Raw genomic sequence first — 17,426 nt, forward strand, 5'->3', positions numbered from 1 at the left:
CACTTTATATCCTGGAAAGCCAAGTAATACAGGCATTGATGATTCACATCAAACTCAAAGAGTTTGGCTTCAGAGCAGGGTAATCACCCACAAAATCATAAAAGGTCATTCATAACGACTTGATTTAGAGTTAGACGGACCTAAAAGGTTATCTAATCTAACCCTCTCAATTTACAAATGAGGAAAATGAGGCTCAGAGAATGTGGACCAGAGTCAAGACTTGGTCTCTAGTCATCTGACTCCAAATACTAACTTCTTTCCACTTCATACTGTTTTTTAATTTTCTTTCTTAAAGAAATGAAAATGGCCAGATTTGAACCAAGGACCTCCTGATTCATAGCTAAACACTTCACCACTAAAGTATCTCACTTCCCTCCCCATCTCTTCTTGCCATTACATGTTTCTTCCTCTCAGGTTATTTACATTTTTACATGTTCTGCAATTCTTTAGGGCACCAGTACCAAACTCCTACTCAGGGGGCTTTTTTTTAGTCTTTCTCTCTTGTGAGACCTTTAAAGAGGCACTTGGAGATTTTCCCCTAAATCCTGCTGAATGTCTTCATTCCTGTCTCATTCATTCATGCCAACCATATCATCATCAGACTTTCTCGACTCTAGATTTTCTTTCCCGTTTCTCCCTCACTCATTACCTTCATATCTCCCCCTCCACACACCTCTCTTCAGCTCTCTTTTATGTGTTGTCTTTTGCTAGTAAAAAGCTCTTTGAGGGCAAGGATTAAATCTTTCTGCATTTATTCATATTCCCAAACCTTAGCATACAGCCTAGCATATAGCAAGCTCTTAATAAATACTTATTGACTTAGTTTGACTCAAATCGATTGATTATCCATTAAGTAGTTGAGTTGTTTAAGGAGGCATTCCCCCAAACAGATTAAATTGCTGTGAACTTTTTGAAAGAATGATTTCCTTGCTAATTAGAACAACATGCCTTCCCCTTCCTCACTTGGTCTTTCCCTTCCATTACCCACAATGTCATATTCTAGAATCTTCCCACACCTCACTGACTTTTTATGTTTCTCAGATGAGAACCACACTGGGACTAGTTCAACTGAATCTTTTTATGGTTTGGTTGTTTTGCCATGCTGTTTTCTCAAACCAAATCCCCTCCATCCACCCCAAGAAAATGAGAATCCAATTCTATGCCAGTGACAACCAGAGGAAAAAGGGAAAATGTTCCTCAGGACAGGTGAGCATGGCATCTCTTAAACTTCTATCCTTGTCTTTTCTTTCCCCTAATTAGACCATCTTTAAAAAAAAATAGAAAATAGACCCCCCCTCCCCCAATCCTTTCCCATCAAATTAAAGCAGAAGGATATAAATACATATACTAAAATCATCTGGGAAAGAGTTTGATCACCTCGGTTTTCAAAATATAAAAACCAATAGAATCACAGATCTAGAAGGCATCTTAGAAGTCCCCTCATTTTACAGCGAATGAAACTAAGATCTAGGATGGTTAAGGCACAAAGGCAAATAATGTCACACATGGGATTTGTGAGCATTCTTTCTACTGTACCTTGATTGGTCGGGCTCAATTGCTTTTGAAGGGCAATTTAACTAAACCTATGGATAACTGACTGCTCCCACTAGCACTTAATATTATTACCCATAACACAGAACATATTTTTATTCATCCATTCTGAAAAATCAGTAAAGATCAGTATTAACCCAATGGTAATTAGAATTATGTTATAGGACTAGCCAGTCAAAAAAGAAAATGATTCTCAAGAGCACAGCAGTATTACGGTTCTTAGAATAGAAGCATGCCAGTGCAGATGTTCCTAATTACCCTAAAAACACAAATACTTACACAAACCAGTTGGTTCCAGCTACAGAATAATTCAATTAAAGGAGTGCTTATAATTTAGCAGTATGAATAATAGTTAGGACCAGCAAGTCTGTGAAACTATAAAGAACTACATACATACAGAATCTGAGCCAGACAAACAGCTCTATATGTTTTTACAGTAAGAAAGCCTTTAGATTTCCCAATTTCTTCACAGCTGGCAGAACCTTGTTACCTGGATTAGTCAATAACCACAGACCATTCAATTGTCTTAAAAAATATTCTTTCCATTTTACCTTGTGAGCTACCAGGATAAATCCAAATAGTGACTCTGGAACAGCTAGAACAAGGCTGCTCCCTTGGTTTAAATTACTCCCTGAGAAATGGATGGCTTAGGTAATGTGATACAGAATTAAATCAACATACACAATGAAACCCAAGCTCTGGAGACGCACAGGATTCTCTTTGCAAATAATAATCTTGGCAGTAAGCCTCCTTTATGTGCTGAAAACCCTGCTGCTCGCTCACAGCAAATCTCAGGGCTGCAACAGGTAATTGGGTGCTACTAATAATGTTTGCAAATAACATCTCAAGGCAGGAAGTGTTTACAGCTTGACTTACTGGGATGAGACAACCTTATCTGCAAGCTCAAGCTCTAACACTGATAGACATTGATTCACTGTTTTTTCATAATTTACAAAGTTAATTTTCATAAACACTGTATATTATATACATATCCACATATATATGTATATATATACATATATATCCTCACAAACTATTAAAACAGATTCAAAAATGAGAAAGTAAAAATTAAGTTTAATGTACTGAATTCACAGTCAAATTATTACCAGGTGCTTATTTCCCAAAAACAAATTAGATGCCCACTTGTTATTTTCTAACTGTATTATTTAAGCTGCATTTTTAATAGTTGGTCTCTTCACAATACCCAGGAGATAAAAGGGAAAGCTGGTTTCCAGAAGATGGGGGAAAAAATCAAATAAGGTTACTTTACCTTGTGTCACCTGCTGGACTGCCAGCATTATCCCCGACACTGTATCCGGAATCAAATTTTCCTTCAAGTTGTAGCATGGTGCCCATTCCAGAATTGGCAGCCGCCTTAGACACCACTGTTTAATGTCTGCACAGTGGAAGGAGTTTATCTTCCTCCATACCACACTATTCTTTTTTCTCTTCACTCCTGTCATTTTCCAGATCCCCTCCTCCCAAAAGTTTCTTCTTCAGCAAAGTCGTTTCAAGCACACCTCCCTTCAGTGCCAGCCTCCAGTTTTTTCAGTGCTTAACAATGTCAAAGCTAAAGGAAAAGAAAATAAGGAAAGAGAGAGAGAGATTAAGGGAAACACTTAAATATCTGGAGCTGAGTTCTGGTTGGCTTTGGGGTGGCTAATTAATTTAACTCCAAATATGCATTTAAGCCTTGCATCCTCATCTGAAGGCAATGGAGAAATGGCCCCTTGTTAGTGTAACATGTTAACGTTCTTTTAAAAGTAATAGGTCTAGCCTTAAGTTAGCCTATGGCTCTCTATCCAGTAATTTCTCCCTTATATTCACTGTAGTGCCTTATGCTTTTGGCTACAATCCCAGTGGTTAATGAGGTAGTGCTGGGCGTGTGTTGGAAGTGGGCTGGGCTATGCTAATACAACCAGGAAGCCCTCAGCTAGTCCGATCGCTCCCTCCAAGCCATGCATAAGCAGAAAGCTGCAGGAGGCTCTGGAGTGCAAAATTAGCTCACAGAACCGAGCCTCCCTTTGAGAACGATTCGATACTTTGTTTGCAGCCTATTAAATTTTGGCGATTCTTCTCAAGTGAAAGCAAGCTACGGAAATCTGTTCAATGCTTCTCATCATTTTATTCCCTGTGAAATGAGGTTTTCATTCATAGAGAAAGGATCAGGTAGCCGGCTGCCCAGTCTGGAGGAAGGCATTTCCAGTTCTCATAAATAAAGGGAAACTTCATCCCACTGACTACGAAAAGACGCATGACAATGGATGGAATATTTGTGGCTACGGGTTGTTCCCCCCCCTCCCCCCGCAATTTGCTCCTTGGGTTTTCTCTGTTTCTCTTATTTTACTTCTCACACACACTCCGTTGTGACTGGTGTTTATTGAGGAATGACAGTATGGCACAAATCAATGTGTAAAGTGTCCCCCAAAGGTTTTTGGTGCCTATACCATTTTTATAGTTTCATTAAATGCATATCCCCTTTGTTTTTACATTTTATAGTAGTTCGGAGAGACCATCATTTTTTTTTTTTTAAAGAAAGAAAGCCGGCATTTATGAGCTGTGCGATTGGAATTATACCAAAGAAACAGTTTATTAAATAAAACTCTGACAGCCAAGAAAGAGAATACTATGTATATAGTTCACTGAGGCCCCTTTTAATGCCCTTTCGTCCAGAGAATACAAAGCTGATTTCTGGAAGCCTTTAGAATAACAAAACTCCTGGATCCCTTGGACACTTCTCTGGTCCCCTGCTGTACCTTGTTCATTTGTTTTTAAATTAAGGTGAATAGCTACTTTCTCAGCTTTCCAAGGATGACCTCACTGGTTTCCTATATAGTGTTCTGACATATACCTGCTTCTAACTTACAACCTATCAGTGCCTTACATATATGCAATTGATATTTTTGTCCGCAGGTCAGAATTTGCTTTGCTTTCTTCCCTTTTGTAGTCAAAATTTCCAAACTGTCCAAACTATTTGATTCCTATAATTATCACCTCCTTTCGAGACTCTGGCTTGCAGTGTTTCCAGACCCTTTTCTTATGTTCTCACGTCTAAGTGAAACCACCTGAGATTTGCTATCATCATCATCATCATCACTGTGTCAACAACAAAGCTGCATCAACCTCAGGAGTTCCAAAGAGAAATTGCATCATTTTAACTGTCTTATGCTTTTTGTTTATTTCCTTCAGAAATAACCATAACTAATTCTATTCTGTAATCATCTGAAATCCTTGTTCTGTAGACCTTCCCCACTACCACCACCCCCCAAAAGTTTCAAAACATATCTAGGTCATGAATTTGCAATCTACTCAGAAGATGGGGGATCACCTGACATAGATGTGGCAGAATGTTTTTCTGCATTGGATGTTAGACTAGACCAGATGATCATCAACTCTGGCATTCTGTGGTGCTTTCCATAAGTCTATGATGTCATCATAGATATTGAAAGTTAAAGTGAAATTTATTAACAGAAAGTTTTGTTTGTTGGCTCAATTTAAACCATTTTGGATAACCCATTATGATTACAGATAAAAGGTAAACTTTGTAAATGCAGTAAATATTTTGGTTTTTGTCTCTGTAACTCCAGAGCCTGGCACGGAGCAGAGAATTAATGAATGCTCGCTGAATGAATTAACAAATAGTGCTACATATAAGAATTCAACTAACACAGATAAACCTGCTATATTTGAGAATTAAAGATGAATTTTCACAATTACAAAACAGAAACTGTTTCGCAATGTTCGGGAACCAATTGGAGGAAGAGAACCAGATTAAATATAAGCTAATTCTGTGTCTTTTGATTCTTCTGGGAAAAAAAAAAGTTTCAGTGATCTGAATCAGGGGTTCTTAACTTTTCTTGTATCATGGACTCCGTTAGCAATCTGGTGAAGCCTATGGATACTTTGTCAAAACAATATTGTTAAATGTTTAAGATTATAAAGGAAACCAATTGATATTGAAATATAATTATCAAAATATTTTAAAAACAGGTTTATAGACCCCAAGTGAAGAAATCCTGATCTAGATGACTCTTTTTCAAGGATCCATACAATAAATTCACTTATTTTATCTCTATGTTTCAACTGGTTCCTATACTTATATGTTCTGTTTAGGGAGTGCCAAAACCTCACAATACAAGTTTGATTTATGGAAGATCCACTTCAGATCATAAATAGGAATGCCAAAAACTTTATGAATTAGTCTATTTGCCCACATGAGATTCCCAGGGCAACTGGACAGACTCATAATGTTCAAGAAAATTAGATAAGCTTTTACATAACTTTCAGTAGCTGATGTCAATTCACTCTCTAGTTCCATGTCTTTCACTCTCCTCCATATGCCAAATAGAGGGAAGTTTCAATTTGATTTCCAGATTATACATTAAAAAAAATTAGATTCCTTTATCATTCCCACCCCATTCCCCACGCAGGTTCTAATTTCTATTTTATTGTCAAAGACACCACTCTCCTCTTGGCTCTACTGACTCACCATGTTAACATCATCCTCTCTCCTTTGTTCACCAGATCCAATTCATCACGGAGTCTCACTTGGTTTCCTCTTTCGTTACGCTCCTGTAATTCATTCTTTCCTTTTCATCTCTATGGACCCTTTCCTGTTACAGGCCCAGATCACCTGGACCACTGAAAAGGTTTCCTGGACAGCTTCTCTGTCTACAGCCTTTCCCCATTCTAAGTCATCTCACATATAGTGCAACAGCAAGAATCACTTTCTAAAAATTTTAGAGTTGGAAGGAAACTGAGAGCCATTTAGTCCAACCTCCTTCATTTTACAGATGAAAAAACTGAAGCTGTCACTTTGCTAGGGCTATACAGATAGTAAGCAAGCCGGATTTGAACCCAGATCCACTTTAGAGCCAGTGTTTACTCCACTATGCTGTGCTGTCTCCCAAATATTGACTCTAAAACTTCCAGTAATCAATAGCTTTGAAATCCAAACTTGCAAGTAAGTACTTCAAGACCTACTAATAGCCTCATAAAATGACCTCCAAAGCCACAGTACCAAATCTTAGGGTTCCCACAGTCTTCAAAATAAAGGAACCCTGAGTGCCTCACCTTCTCTCTTCAAACTCTGCTTCACTGAATGGAATTTGTATACCACCCACACACACTACTTATTCTCTTCAATCTATTTTGATTTTTGGTGGCCTTTTTTGGGGGGGAAGGGAGGGATACTGACCATGATTTCATCTCTATATTGATAATTTTTCTATAACTGAAAGTCTCAGAGAGCTGCTGTCTTTCTGATTTCAAGTTCAACTCTTTATCCACAACACCATTCTCAACCTATATACTTGCAAATAACTCTACTCTCCTTTAAAAGTCTGGCCAATAATTTAAGAAACATTTATTAATCACTTATTATATACCAGGTGTTATGCTAGAATAAAGATTCTCCTTCATGAAGCCTTCCAAGTTTATATGTCACCACATCTACTTATTCCATAAATTCAATGTCCTGTCAACATGACCTTATTTTTGTATATATGTACATAAAAAGTTCTCTGCAATCACATTCATAAATTTTCTTGGTTTGTGTTTCTTTGTCTGCTTTGCATGTATTTGGCTGGTATCCTTCATGACTGTAAGATATCTAAGGGCACATGAGCCTGGTTTTCTGCTTCTTTTGTCCCTCTCCAGGCAACCTAGTATGGTACCCCTTCCACTTAGAAAATAGTAATGGTGGGTGGCTAATAATGATCCTCCTGAACTACACTCAGTGTTGGCAACTTCATTAGATATTTAGTTCTAGAGATCCTTCTCAAAGACTTTTATCTTTCCTTTTATTCTTTACATCCTAGAGGAAAATGGCAGGATGTCAGCCTGCCCTCCTTTGCCATGAAGTGAACCTAAGAGCCATTTCTAATACTGGTCTTTTAGTGGTAGACTTTTCTCCACACTATAAACAGGGACTTTTCTGGGTGTTCCTATAAGAAAGCAGTCCTATTAAGTTAGCTCACTCTCTTGGGTACTTCTAACTGATCCAGGGGGAAGTTCAGTTGGGAAGTTTGTCAACCAGGCCTTGACATGACTCCTTCCAAACTATTGTTTTGTTTAAACCAATTAGCTTTACAGCCAGGGAACTCTTAGTTTTCTAACAGTTCAGTGTCCTCTTATCCAGCTTAATATTTTATTATGGTCTGAGCTGTATTTTTCCATTTATTAGTAAAATAGAATCATGAACCTTACGGATCCTTGATATTCAGGGTTTAAAGTCAGTTTCTATTTGTCTGTTTCAAATTGACCAGTAACAATGTAACTCATATTTCAGTTAACACTGATGTCTTGAACAAAGTAACATTCTAAAACTCTTGGTGGCCAAATCTATTTTGCAAATTCATGTTGCTGGGTCATTGGTACAAAGAACAGAATCATATTAGGGAACAAGAGATCAAGAGAAATAAATTAAAAGGGAAATGCGCTCAGTGACAGACTATCAATGGCATTTTCATGTTACAAAATTCAAATACCTTCAAGGGCTTTGGACACACATAGAAGGGAAAGAAGGTTGGAATGGAACTGAAAAGACGGACTGAATCTCAGCTTTGCTAGCTCTGGTCACTTATATGCCATGAATAAGTCACATCATCTTTATGAGTATCAGTTTTCTCATTTATAAAATGAAAGGACTGGCCCAAACAAAAGGTTCTTAACCTGAGATCTATGAATTTGTTTTCAAAATATTTTGATAATTATACTTAGATGTAATTGATTTCCTTTCTAATCCTATGTATTTTGTATTATGTATTTAAAAACAGTCTGAGAATCGGTCAATAGGCTTCACCAGACTACCAGAGGGGTCCAAGACACACAAAAAAAGGTTAAGAACCCCTGGCCTTCATGATATCAAAAGTCCCTTTTAGCTCTAAATCTAGAATCCTCATCTTTTGACTCAGCATTTCTTTTAGATGAATAGGATGCTATATTGTGTATAATGACTTAAAGGCCTCACTCTCTCACTTTACTTGTATCTTAATTGGAATTTTCTATTAGAAGTTATTGAGTTTACATTAGGCATGGATTATGATTCTGTACTGCACCATGTCAAAAAACATGTTTAGCATTTATGACTTATACATAAACATACATGACTGCAAACATTATAATAGGTGAACTCTCTTATTGTATATAGATATATTAAAAGATATTTAACAGAATGAAACATAAAATACTGAACTCTGAAGACAGATAATCAACTGGCATCTTGGGGGTTAAACATCAAAAGGACTGGGAGGCAAGAAAACTAGACTCTAACCCTCAATCTAACTAACTAACTAACTAACAAGCTATGTGATTTGGGACAAATTACTATCTCCTATACTGAATTTCATTTTGTAAAAGGAAGGATTGACTTAAATGGTTTCTAATCCAACTCCAAGATTCTAAGACATTGGGGGGAGAGAAATTGAGAAATTGTGACCCACTGTTTCCTTTCCCTAGTACTAGGCCATTGTCTCTTCATGGCACAAAATTGGTGCTGGGTTCTCAAGGCCTATGCCAGTGATATGCATGCTCTGGTAAGTTCCATCAAGCCACAGAGGTTGAGTATGCGCCCTTGGAATGTCCTCTGGGGCCTACCCTATCTAAATGTGGAAAATTTCATGATCTAAGAGTTGGCTCTTAAATGATCATTGGTTTTGGTTATGGTCATTCATAAAATTGGCTGCTAAGAGGCATGACAGATTTTGTTCTATTTTGATGGATAGACACCTTACCCTAATGACATTTAAAATGCTCTTTAAGTGTTGAAGAAATATTCTATCCTTAGGACTCAAGTACCTAAAGTACTTGTGAGTACACACCTGAAGTGAGGGATGGGGAACAAAATACACATTTATTAAGAGCCTACTACGTATCAGGCACTTTATATATATTATTTCACTTTATCCTCAGAACAGCCCTAGGAAGTATCTGTAATTATTACTTTTGTTTTACAGTTGAGGAAACTAAGATAGACAAATGAAGGACCCAATTTCACGAAACTACTCTAACAGAAATGTCAGTTCTATTAGTAACTAACATGTGAAAGATACTTAGGAACATTTGGGTAAATTTAAACTCTACTTTGGTCAACTAGATGAAGAAGACATTTAACTTTAAGCATTCCTGTGATTTTATTAGTAACTTCATTTTCACTTTTGCACTGGCAACCATGCATATTAAAGGCTATGCACAGTAGAGAAAGGCATGAATCATGCAACGTTGTGGAGCAGCTGTGTTTCACTGATCTTCACCCTGCCACACTATATACCTTATTGCATACCTTGAAAACTCAAGTTTTGCAGTTATGCCCCAAATGCCTAGTGCCAGTCCTTTGGGTTGTAAGTCCAAGCATGCAAAATCAGTGATGCAGCTTAGTGAGAAAATAAAAGTGTTACACTTCATGCCAGAATGTCTACAGCCACTGTCAACCATGAGTTTGGTGTTAACAGATGATTAGTTTTATACAGTACAGTGCCCTCATGCAACCATGTGACATGTAGAAGATAAAATTCAGATGAAAAAACTGTTTTAGCTTTAAGAATTTTATTTACGGTATGGTATTAATGGTACTGTAGATTTCATCTTTTATGAAAGGTGAATACTGTTTGAAATCAATGGGCTTTTTTTGAGATGTTAGCACAAAAGGTCACAGAATGCACTGCATGTTAACAATTTCATTTTGTGAAGTGCATTTTATAGGTTATTCCATGGTTACTGTTTTAGAAACAATGCATATTATCAGAATTAATGTTTTATTATAAAGAATTATATTCATAAAAGTGTATTTTCAGCACTCTCTAGTTTTTGTTGGTCTTGGAAACCTAACTACCCTCTTATTTCTATAGGTTCAATACATCAATATTAAGGTCTTTTACCTTTGTGCCATTTCCTAAGAACATTACCTCTGCAAAAGCTGAGAATTGATTGTATTCTATTCCCTGTTCAGTCTTCCACTATTATTCCAAAAGAATACAATTTTTCTCAACCAAAATCTTAGGACAAAGGACCCATCTCCATTTTCTCCTATAAATTCTTTTATTTTTTTTTTTTTTACTGCATGTCCGTATCCTAAACCTATTCTAATAAAAAGAGAACTTTACTCTAGTTAGAAAACTTGATCCTTCCATCAAAATGCCTTAGTTAACATTCTATTGGTGCTCCTGCCCCATTCCTTCAAGGGCCAGCTTGGATAGTATGAAGTCTTTGCTGACACTCTCTTCTTTCTCCCCTCCACCCCCTTCCCCAGGTGAAGGAGATCTTTTTCTTCTCAGATTTCTCAGAACACATTTCTTAAGTGGTTTGTACTTATGTCATTCTCCCTGTATCTGTCACCTATGTATGTTTTCTTCCTCCCTAATAAAACATGACATCCTTTAAACTAAGGCTTGTATCAATGATTTTGTATCTCCAATGCCTAGCACTGAATGCCTTGTATATGATAGGTACTTAATAAGTGTTTCTTAAATTGAATTGAATTGGATAGTAATGGAAATATTTTTCATTTCTTTCAAATACCAGAGGATAGACAATGTGGATAATTTATTTTAGACTTCCTAAAATTATCACTTAATTAATTAGGCATATACTTCCACAGTCTCCCAAAATGCAAGTGGATTTTTTTCTTCTACTTTGAATTTATACGGTACACACTGTACACTTATTTCGTTGTGTACCCTGTACATACTAGAATGTAAACTCTTTTGAGGCAGAGGCTCTAGTTCTTCTATCTTCTGCAGCCAGCACAATACTTAGCACTTTGTTGTTTTTCAGTCATTCAAGCATATCTGACTCTTCATGACCCACCCCATGGACCCACCCCATGGTTTGTGATCCATGTGAGCCATAACCACTTAAGTGATTTACCATTTCTTCTCCAGTAGATTAAGACAAACAGAGGTTAAGTCTCTTGTCCAAGATCACAAAGCTAGTAAATGTCTGTGGCAGGATTTGAATTCAGGTCTTCCCAACTCAATGCTGTATAAGTCATCTTATAATATTTAATAAATGTTGGGTGAACTGAACTGAACTGAATTTAAGTTATTCTATTTTAAATGGATGCCTCTGTACAACGTACACCAAGATCAAAATATCTTCTGACTGATTATATCTATTCATGATTGCTGGATTGAAATTAAATAAATGATATAATGAATACTATTTTAAAGTGAATTTAGCGCAGCAGAGTTCCTTCTTTCTGTAAGATGTTATTTAAAACAAAAATATAAGCTCTTAAAAGCTGGGGCTGTATATTTCATTTTTCTCCTTGTATGTTAAGATAGAAATGTTTTCAAAGGAGTTTGCAAATTGTAAAGTATTATATAAATGCTAGCTATCATTACTATTATTATTGTTTCTATTACTGTTGTTATAATTCTCCTTTGGCTTTGAAATCCTAAACAGGCACCTCTTTCTGTTAACGATAGAATTATTCAGAGGGCACAAGAATCCAACAGAGCAATTCGAAGTGTCCTCTGTTTAAGAAACGTATGAAAGAGGAGGATTTAATACCAGCATCCCAGAATTGATGGCTATATGTAGTCCTACTCAGACTTTAAATGACAGTAATATAATCATAAAATTTTATTTGTGGAAATGGCCCTTAAAGATTGCCTAGTCTAACCCAGGAAACTGAAATCTCAAATAAATGGTATAGGATGTCTACAACCATGAAGCTGGGCAGGGGCAAAGTTAAGACTATAATCCAATAACCCTAACTCTCAGTGTTCCTTCCGCTGCACCCAGAGTATTAGCTCTAGAGTTGTTCTGATCAAACTCTTTGAGAGTCTTCTTTCTTTTCCTATTTTTTAAATTTTTCTATCTTTTTATTCTTGGGACCTGCATATGAGGTACCTAATAAGTCACTCTGAATTGAATTTCTGAATGCTGTTTTGAAATGCATATAACAACATTATCTGGTGCCTCATGCCCACCATTTATCGTTGAAAACAAAAACTAGTTTATTACAAAAACACTTCAAGCTTCACAGTATTTATATCCAAAGTCAAGTGGCCATCTCCTTGAAGGCAGGACAAATTTTCACAGTACCAGACCACTGAGGGAGCTAGGAATGTTAATGGGACTCAAGGATTTGTCTCTAAAAGAGACAGGGAAGGAATGTCAGGAAATAGGAGTTTGGTAAAGGTAGTTAGGGCCCTTGTATACCTGGGAAAGGACAAGTGATCCCTATAAAGTGATCATATATTCACTCTGATGCCTATTGTATTCATCTAGCAAGAGGATGATGTCTCTAGAAAGGGAGTAAAATTTTCCTGGGCACAGTAAGAAACCCCAAAATAGTCAAAATGCATGAACAAATTGTCTTCTTGAAGCCTACCTGTCCAAACCTTATGGCTCTAAACAGCATAAGGAACACTGGTTCAAAGGTGAAAGGGATCTTAGAGGTCATCTAGTCCATTTCTCCTAGTGAGCCAGATGAAGCCATGGTGAAGTTCTGTTGAACTTTTAGTCAGGAAGACAAGAATCGAAATCCTGACTCAGACTATTAATAGCTATTGGACTTGGGCAAATCATTCAACTTCTCAACCTCAGTTTCCTAATTTGTAAAATGAAGGTAATAATAGTATCTACATGAAGGGCTATTATAAGAATTTAATAAAATAATATTTGTAAAGTACTTTTCAACCCTTAATACACTACATAAATGCTAGTTATTATTACTATCATTATTATTGTTAATGTTTTTTATTATTTTAAAACCTGAGACCCAGAGAAATGAAGCAATTTGCCCAATGTCACATACATAATAAGTGGTAGAGCCAGGATTCTTCCTTCGGTCATTTAATCAGCAAGCACCACAGATATTAAGAATTATATCCTACCACTTTCACTCCTCTTTCCTTATCCATGTCATACTTCCATGATTCAAAGATCTGTTTAATTTCTTCGGATCGTGATTTTAGGGCTCAAAGGAACTTCAAAAGACATCTTGTCCAACACCGTCCCCATTTATAAATGAAAAAACTGAAACCCACAAAGTTAAACAACTTGCATAAGATCATATAAGCATCTGTCTGTATCAAACCTACTCAACATTTCCCAAGAGACACACATTCTTATTACAACTTTAAAAAACAGTAATAGATCTGGGTGGGAGGAATGGAAGAGGAAGAAGGGAATAGGCATTTATATAGTGCCTGCTATGTGCCAGGCATTGTGCTAAGCTCTTTTATACGAAAGAAGAATCCCTCACTTTTTTAAAATTTCTGCTTCTGCTTTTTTTTAGGTCCCATTCATGGTTTTTAGACCTGAGGCAGTGGGTGGTAGTGGAAAGAACATTGTATCCTAATTAAGAAACCTAATTCTGAGTCCTGATTCTGATATTAATTACAGAATCATGGTCAAGTGACTTAATATATCTGAGTCTTTGTTTCTTCCCTTTTTAAAGTGAGAAAAATAATCCTAGTACTATCAGTTTCATAGGATTGTTGTGAGAACAGGCCTTTAAAAACCTTAAAAACTTGAGTGGATGCATAATTATTTGCATACATTTGTGTTTTAGTCTGAGAAATGTGTGCATGAGTACATGTGAAATAGTGGTACCTTGAAATTAATACATGAGGCATTATTGTTGCATTATTAATAATATCGCTAGTGATACTAAACCAGACCTTTATGTTAAACTATCCAGTTAAATGGACCCACAAGTGCATGAAGTCATAGTGCCACCTAGTGGTAGGAAGGTTGTTCACTATCCATTGTGACCAGGAATATCCCTGAAATTCAAACTTCTAAGGCTTTTTTCTTCGAGGGGAACTCATGAATTATTGACAGTTAACTGTTGACTAATTGTTGACTAATCTAGTTCCTGTTAAGTAATGGTTTGCCTGATCTAACCGTATCCGCTAGCTAGCTGTGGTCCTCAAGAAGATGCCAGTCCTAGCTGTGGAATGACTGGAATGGGTTGTATGACTTGTAAAAGTCCTGTACAACAGAAATATCTTCTGAAAATTTATCACAGGATTCAAGCCTAGTGGAAAAAGGATGTTTCATTTTTATCTTTGTATAGTCTCAGTACTTTGAATATTAAGTAGGTGTAGACTAAAAGCTTAATGGATGAATAGATAAAAGAATAATCACTCAATCCTGGCTTTATATATCTAATTTTGGACCAGACTGGTCCTTTTCTCAGGTTAGGGAACTCTAACCTTCTATGTCTCATATCATCTCTGGCTTCCTTCAAGTCCCAGCTAAAATCCCACCTTTTACAAGAAGCTTTGCCCAGTCCCTTGAATGGTAGTGCCTTCCCTCTGTGGTTATTTCTAGTTTATTCTGTATGTATCTTGTTCAGATAGAGTCGTCTATTGTTTGCATGCTATACTCCAGCATATGGGTAGTTTCTTGAGGGCAGGGAATGTTTTTGCCTTTCTGTGTGACCTTTAGGTGCTTTTAGAATGGTGGCAGGAACATAGTTGTTGTGTTCATCCTTCATTTTCAAAGAAGACCATGACATCATAGAAATGATGATATGACTTGTACTGGACTTTGTTCTGAGTGAGGGAGGGCTGTGCAGGTCACCAGCCTCACTTCTCCTCCAGAGCCATCTGAATCCAGTGACCAGATATTCATCAGGATGACTGGAGATGACCCAGGATGCACTGGGAGACCTTAGCCTTTTCAGGTATTCACTTAGAGGGAGGTAACACCCATTGAGTGAACAGGTCTCTTTAAGAAGTAGTCAGGGAATGGTCCTTTTAATGAGCAAAAGGAAAAAATAACTAAATTAAGCTGGGAGGGAAAGAGAAACTTTTACTATTGACAATAACTCTAAGCCAGTTATTAAATGGAACTTGGGCACTGAAAATGAAAAGCATTTTCACTAGAGGCCCCTCCGTGGACTCTGCCTGAAGCTGAGGCATAGAGTGTCTAGTGAACACCGTAAGTGCACCCACAAGTATCCAAAGCCAAAAAGTGACAAGTCCTTCAGAGGTCTTTGAGTCCAAATCCTTTATGTGATTCGAGAGGAAAATGAGTCCTAGAAAGCTGGATAGCTCAGTGTAAGATCACTAATAAGATCCAAGGATTAAAAATGTCAAGGATTTCAAGAGCTTCAGTAGACACTTAATAAATGTTAACTGGTTGACTACCACATCGGCACCTTGTTGGTAAATTACAGTCTTAGAGAACTGTCAGTGAGGAAGTATTTTGGTTTTTTTATTGAATTTTTAGTTTTTATTCATTTTTGTTCTTTACCTCTGAGCTTATTCTAATTTGTGTATCATTCTCCATTATGTACATTATTGCTTGTATAGTAAATGTGCTTCTTTTATCATTTTAGAAAATAATGTGTTTCTGTTTTTAATAAAAAAAAAAAATAGGGGGCAGCTAGGTGGTACAGTGGAGAGAACACTGGTCCTGCAGTCAGAGGGACCTGTGTTCAGATATTACCCCAGATACTCACTACCTGTGTGACCCTGGGGAAGAGTCACTTAACCTTACTGAGGGGAAAGGTGTCGAGAGAGAGACAGAGACAGAGACAGAGAGACAGACAGACAGACAGACAGACAGACAGACAGACAGACAGAGATGCCTAGGGTATTAAGAGGTTCAAATAACTTGCCTTGAGTCCCACAACTAGTAAGTGTCAGAAGCAGTATTTGAAGCAAGATCATCCTGACTCCAAGGTCAGCTTTCTACTCTACAACTGGCCTTTACTGTTACCAGGACAAAAATAATTAACCATAATCATCATCATCATCATCACCATAACTTTCCCTTTCTTTATGTGCCAAAAGGCTCTATGCAAAAAACACATTTTTTCCCCAAAGTCTAAACTGAAAGATGTAAGCAATACTCTTTATCACAAATTCTTTGCTATTGGTTTGTTACTAGAATTGTCTCCAGAAATACTATATGACTTCTCTCTCCAGGGCTTCTCGGAGAGATGAGATGTTTATCTCACAACGTTAGCCCAATAAGTTAAATTTTTAGAAAGAGATAAATGCTGCAGAATACATCCATTTAGAATAAAGTCAGCAAAATTAACTGAAGAATCCAAAGTGGTAATATATTGGCCACTGATAGGAATTTCACTTTGACCCTCTTTAATCTTTTTCTTTCTCATATGAAAGTGCTCATTCACATAACCAAAACCATAGTCCAAGAGTCCAAATATTGTCAAAAATAGAGGAAACAATATGGAAGTACAAGTATGTGCATAGTTAAAATTACAAGTCTTGAGTTTTCCAGAATATTTTTCGTATGTGTATATATACACACATATGTGTATATATGTATATATACATATATGCATGTATATGTATGCATGTATATTCATATACATATATATAAACAATCTTTGCAAAGAGAACAGGAAATATACTTTTCCAGACCATGTCAGACCCAATGTCAGTTCATAAAAACATGATCACTGTAGTAATATATTATCTCTGAAATATCTAAAGTTTATTACTCTTACTGGAACTAGTACCTGAGCTTGTCCAAAGGAAAAGTATCTTAAATTTCATTAATGAATTATTCCTTGAATAAAAACCAGTTTTTTACATGAATTCTCCATATTCTGGCCTCATCAGTCCTCAGTCCCCAAGCCTGTGGATTACTTCAAGACATTTCATAGTTACTCCTCCCCCAGGACCACTTTCACCCAAAAGCTTTCATAAATGTTTCAATACCGACCCTATTTCACAACATTTCAAGACTTGTGGGAATCCTGAGTTTCTTCGTTTCTCCTCAAAGGAATGAGTCAGGAAGTGAAAACAGATAATTTATTAGAAATTACATGCCCACATCCGTGGAGTCAGTTCTAACTATGGGTGTGAATACATCTCCTATAATATTTCTTTCCAGAGAAGTCGCTATACATCAGATTTTTTTCTAGTTGCTCCTTTCCCTCTAAA

General features: G+C 36.8%; 2 protein-coding genes across 11 annotated transcripts in view; both read right to left on the reverse strand.

Annotated features, from left to right (window-relative positions):
• Positions 1-3,569, reverse strand: part of SLC26A7 (solute carrier family 26 member 7) — a 208,851-nt gene extending 205,282 nt beyond the window's left edge. For 8 of the 9 annotated variants that reach the window (XM_072603588.1, XM_072603587.1, XM_072603586.1 and 5 more), the window contains exon 1: positions 2,822-3,569. In XM_072603588.1, coding sequence (XP_072459689.1) covers positions 2,822-3,014 — 193 coding nt within the window. In that variant the 5' untranslated portion in view covers positions 3,015-3,569. Of the gene's footprint in view, positions 1-2,102; positions 2,508-2,821 lie in introns of those variants that run through there. The other variant, XM_072603589.1, reaches the window with a different exon arrangement.
• The window catches only part of LRRC69 (leucine rich repeat containing 69), a 171,255-nt gene continuing 156,837 nt past the window's right edge, over positions 3,009-17,426 (reverse strand). For both annotated transcript variants that reach the window (XM_072603592.1, XM_072603593.1), the window contains one exon: positions 3,009-3,121. In XM_072603592.1, the coding sequence (XP_072459693.1) occupies positions 3,116-3,121 (6 nt within the window). In that variant the 3' untranslated portion in view covers positions 3,009-3,115. The remainder of the gene's footprint in view (positions 3,122-17,426) is intronic.

The sequence above is a fragment of the Notamacropus eugenii genome, chromosome 4 (genome assembly GCF_028372415.1).
Source record: "Notamacropus eugenii isolate mMacEug1 chromosome 4, mMacEug1.pri_v2, whole genome shotgun sequence".
Classification (NCBI taxonomy): Eukaryota; Metazoa; Chordata; class Mammalia; order Diprotodontia; family Macropodidae; genus Notamacropus; species Notamacropus eugenii.